Below are 5153 nucleotides of genomic sequence, written 5' to 3'. Positions count from 1 at the left end.
AAAAATATAAAAAATTTAATATTTGACCTTCAAAGTCAAGGTCATTTATGAGTGAAGGTCAAGGTCTGGCGGGAAATTTTTAAGGGATATCCTTGAAGATTATTATGTTCAAGTTTGAAGACAATCCATTCAAAAATAACAAAGTTACAGCCAATAACAGCATGAACAAGCAAAATTGGACTTTTAACCTTGAAGGTCAAGGTCATTTATGGATGAAGGTCAAGGTTAGTGTGGTCTACTGAAAGGTCTTGTCCCAAGGGTTGTTGTGGCCAAGTATGAAGACAATACACCAAGAAATAAAAAAGTTATGATCCAGGTACAAGTTTGCGGACGGCAACGGCAACGCCGACCTGACTATAACAATACCTCTACTTTTTTTTTTTTTCCAAAAAAAAAGTCGAGCTAAAAAGGACGGAAATTAGAAATTTATTTTCCATAAAGTTTAAGTCAGAAATGAAAGCATATATTTTATTGATTAGTTGCAGTATATATTTTACATAATTATTATTCAATGTTTGAAAAATGTTCTATTTGCATAATTATGTACATATATATAATTCCACTTAGTGCGGTTAACCACTTTGATCACAACATACGGGATCTTAAAATAATAATGAGTAGAGCTTTGCTGGATCAAATTACATTACCGGCTATCCGATAATTATTCAATTGAGTGAATGTATAGGTAAGTAAAATGTTCTCACAAAATATTGCAAATCAATTGATTTGCTTGTAACTTTGTAACATTACAGTATAAAAATGGCAACGCCATCAAAAGCTGGTGTTAAACGAAAGGCGATTTCTTTAGATACAATATTTGAATTATTAATGAAATAGATGATAAAAAAAATTATCAAAAACCCAAATTGCAGAAAAATATGGATTAAAGAAAAGCACGCTCAGCACAACTCTCAAAACGCTTGACTCTATAAAGTCGGCATATGAGTCGGATTGTCTAGCTCCCGCTTGCAAGAAAATGCGATTTGGTAAAAATTGCGTTGCTGAAATGGGTTCGAGGAGCGCGAAGTTCAAATATCCTACTTAGTTGGGTAAACTTTAAGGTTTAAAGCCAACGAACTTTCCAAAATGCTGGGATATGATGATTTCACTGCTCTTTGTGGGTTAATTGAACGTTTAAAGAGAAGACACGATATTATCAGCAAATCTGTTTGTTGTGAATTTGCTGCAGTAGATCTTAGCATTATGGAGAAATTTAAGACCGAGACATTTCCTCAGATACTTAAAGATTATGTGCCAAAAGATATTTTTTACGCTGACGAAACGGGACTTTTCTATAAACTTCTAACACTTCAGTTAAAGGGAGAGAAATGCCACGGTGGTGAAAAGGGAAAGGAACGCATAACTGTATTGGCTTGTGCGAACATGGATGGCTCAGAAAAACTAAGACTTTTGGTGATCAGTAAATTCAAGAACCCCCGTTGTTTTAAAGGGGTTAAGTCATTGCCTGTGATTAACAAGATAAATAAACGTCCGTGGATGACATCCAAGATATTCATAACTTAGGTCAAGTCAGTGGACCAACTTATGTTTAAACGCAAAAGAAGAAATCCTTCTTTTCATCGACAATTGCCCAGCGCATCCACAAATTGATGACTTGAAGTCTGTCAGACTTGAATTCTTTCCACCAAATACGACCTCTATCTTACAGCCGATGGATCAAGGAGTAATTCGATGTCTTAAACAGTTGTTTAGACGTGACATAATTACCTGATTTTCTGTATGCAATGTTAACCAAACAGTTACAAACAAGTAGCAAAATAATACAAGTGTTTGAAAGCTTATAATGCAAACCCAAGCTTAATTTAATTATTTAATATTCCAGATGCTACGAAAAGAGGTAAGATGTTCAGATTCGGTGTGGAATTGATTTTCTAAGTTCTGCCTGGGACAGACTTTCGGCTACAACAATTGCCAATTGTTTCAAAAGAGCTGGTATCATTGAACAAAATGACCTAGATGATGACATACCATTAGCTCAGCTAATTGAAAATTTAAACGATGACCTACCCCTCTCAGAAAACCGTGTTTCATGGATTTAGTTACGAAAAAACATTCCCTCGTCTGAAAATGTTATGGCAGATGATTTTGTAAATTTTAATAATTCACTTGAAACAAGATTAAATCCGTCTGAAACTGATATTGTGAATCAAATGAGAATGAACATTTCAAAAGATCATTCGTCCAGCGATGACAGCGACGTACAAGAATTTCAGCCAGTGTATGTCTGTGACATACTGTCCGAAATTTTTTGGGAGATTACGAACCGAATAAAACACTGTACAAGTGTTGCTCAGAGCTTGAGGAATTTGGTTATGAACCTTTAAATGAGAATAGAAAACAATCCAAAATAACTGATTTATTTCACATGTAACTTTTATCACGGATCTTAATTGTAAAATAAATCAGTGCTTTATAGACAGTGCATATATAGATGCGTTCATGTAGTTAAACATTTTGTTTGGATTAAATACATGTATAAATTATGCATATAAAATATGAAACTTGTCTACAATAAATCAAAAACATGTGCATAATATATTGTTTAATAAAATGTCACGCATCAAATTACCACTGCCGTAATATAGCGATTTCATTGGTGACAGGTATGGCTTTTGCCGGCCCACACAAATCAAGGAAAGTTGTTGTTACTTCGCTTTAAGCGTACTTCGGATATAACGAACAATATTTTAATGTCCCACAAGTTCGTTATAAGCAGAATCGACTGTATAGCATTTTGTTGAATCTTACTTTTATAGAACAATTTCTTTAACAAGTAATTTGTTTCGAAAATCTCCATTGGTAACTAACATATCGTCATGCAATTCACACATGTTGTTTGTTTGTTTGTTTATTTGTTTGCTTGCTATAACTAGTTCCTATGAAGAAATTTAATTGTCATAACTCGAGATATGTCTAAATAACCTGCTCGTCTTGACTGACCAGTTATTACCAGTTTTTTAGTAAGTGACCATTATGAATCAGCAGTGAAAGACAAATCATGATTAGACTCATCGTCCAAACAAACAATAAGAAGAAGACATTACGCCTCGCCCGAGGATCGAATCAACGACACCTGAATAACAAATTCCATGATTTAGCGTTGATATTGGTGTGTTACAGGATGATTTAATTCAATTTTATTTACTAGAAAATCGAAAGAAAGAATCCCTTCAACACACCGAAAACATCAAAATGTTGCAGATTCGATTCCCGCAATCATAAAAAGAATATGATACAAAAAGATCAACAAAGATAGGCGTGCGGCGTTCAACGAACGCAACACCCATGCAACCCAGCAACGAGAATCAGTAGCATGAAGCCAAGGAGGACCCAAAACAGGACAGGGGGCAAGGCAAGGCAGAGCACGGACAGGCAACTATAATGATACATACACGGAAATACTAACCGACAAAGGAATCAAAGAAAAGAAATAAATGATTGATAAATAAGCACGCAACTTAATCAGTACATAAAAACAAAGACATACATGTGAGTAATACAGAGTTTGTTTGTTTGTTTGTTTGGATTTTACGGCACGTCAACACATAAATGGCCATATCGTGCCGAATGCTAAAATAGGCTTAAACTATTATGTAAAACGTTGTAAATAAAAATAAAAAAAAGAGCCAATCAGATCTTTGAATACAAGTTTATCTCTTTCAAATAATCGATGATGTTTTTTGATGGAATTGTATTAAAGAGTTCTTTGAGTGAGTTTACATTATAAAATCTGTTACGGGCCTGTGAAAAATCATGACATTCCAGAAGAAAATGCTTGACAGTAAAATTTTCATTACAGCCTACACAGAAAGGGGCATTGTCATTCGTGAGGAGATAAGAATGGGTAACTTTAGTGTGTCCAATTCGGCATCGAAGAAGAACTGTTTGATCATGGCGGTTTGACAAAGACAGAGATGGTGACACATCAAGAGATGGGTTTATATCATGAAGTTTATTAAAGACGGCATTGTCCCAATTTGCTTTCCATTCAGATGAAGCGAGTTTATTTATAGCCGTTCAAAAATCACAAGCAGGTAACAATAAGTCAGTTTTTTGAAAATTTAAAGCTTGTTTAGCTAAAGCATCTCCTTTTTCATTTCCTCGTATACCTACATGACTTGGAATCCAATATAATTTAACATATTTTATTTTAAGTATATCATGAAATCGCAAAAGAAGTTTCTTTATCATGATATTGTCAGATTTTTTATTTTTAATGGATATTAAAACAGAAAGCGAGTCAGAAAATATCACAAATTTATCATTGGTATGCTGTTCTATGTATGACAATGCTAAATCTATAGCTTTTGCTTCAGCAGTAAAAATTGATGCATTATCTGGTAACCTCATACTAAATGTAAAATCATTTTCATACACAGCCGCACCTCCAGAGAGGCGCCGCCTTGGAACGGTCTGCATTATAAGTACTGCTAGGGAGTTCAAAGCAGTTAATGGTGCAACAAACTTCACTCCTAGCCCAACCATGTTCCTGTAAACGAGACTAAACGAGGCAGTGTAAGTAAAACCATAATCAATACCAGAAGAAGAATGTATTTATATGTACTCCATATTTTACGTTTTCTTTTCTTTTAATTCTTTTTTGCCCACAATAACCTGCTCCATTGTAAGTTATTACACATTCTAAACACTCTAAATCTCATCATTGAAGGGTCAAACTTTAATTTAGATCATTGGTGTTCAAATATATAGGGGGTTCATGTCATTTTGTAGGTATAAATATAACATTGATATATTGTGTGATTCCTACAGATATTACAATAAGCTGGAAAATAAAAAAAAAACATCAAAATCTATCAAAGCACTAAAAAGTTACAGTTGTTGGAAGTTCGAAAATTTTGTATTAATCTGAAATATGTTCCCTATTATATTCTAATAAAGGAAATGGCACCGAAATTACCATTATTTTTTTTTGGATTATTATCAAATTATTTGTTTGTTAGGTTTCAAACTTTTATCGTTATGTGTGTTTTTTCTAGTTATGACATGATTGATAAAAAAAACACAATTTAATAAAAAAAAATTTCATCAAAAAACTTCAGTTTGTTTCCATTGCGACGACAATGCTAAGAAAAAGCTTAACAGGTTTTAACGATATATTCTTTGTGCTAAAA

The 5153-nt window shown here is 33.6% G+C and overlaps 1 protein-coding gene across 1 annotated transcript; it reads left to right on the top strand.

The window, feature by feature from the left end:
- Window positions 1-1086: 1086 nt before the first annotated feature.
- LOC132756553 (tigger transposable element-derived protein 6-like) lies at window positions 1087-4516 on the top strand. Its single transcript, XM_060747648.1, has 3 exons — window positions 1087-1420; window positions 1844-1858; window positions 4401-4516. Exons 1-3 carry the CDS (start codon window positions 1087-1089, stop codon window positions 4514-4516), a joined length of 465 nt encoding a protein of 154 aa, XP_060603631.1.
- The last annotated feature ends 637 nt before the right edge of the window (window positions 4517-5153 follow it).

Source organism: Ruditapes philippinarum, unplaced genomic scaffold (assembly GCF_026571515.1).
Source record: "Ruditapes philippinarum isolate M1 unplaced genomic scaffold, ASM2657151v2 ctg17946_1_1_1_1, whole genome shotgun sequence".
Classification (NCBI taxonomy): domain Eukaryota; kingdom Metazoa; phylum Mollusca; class Bivalvia; order Venerida; family Veneridae; genus Ruditapes; species Ruditapes philippinarum.
This window is presented reverse-complemented; position numbering and strand designations above follow the sequence as displayed.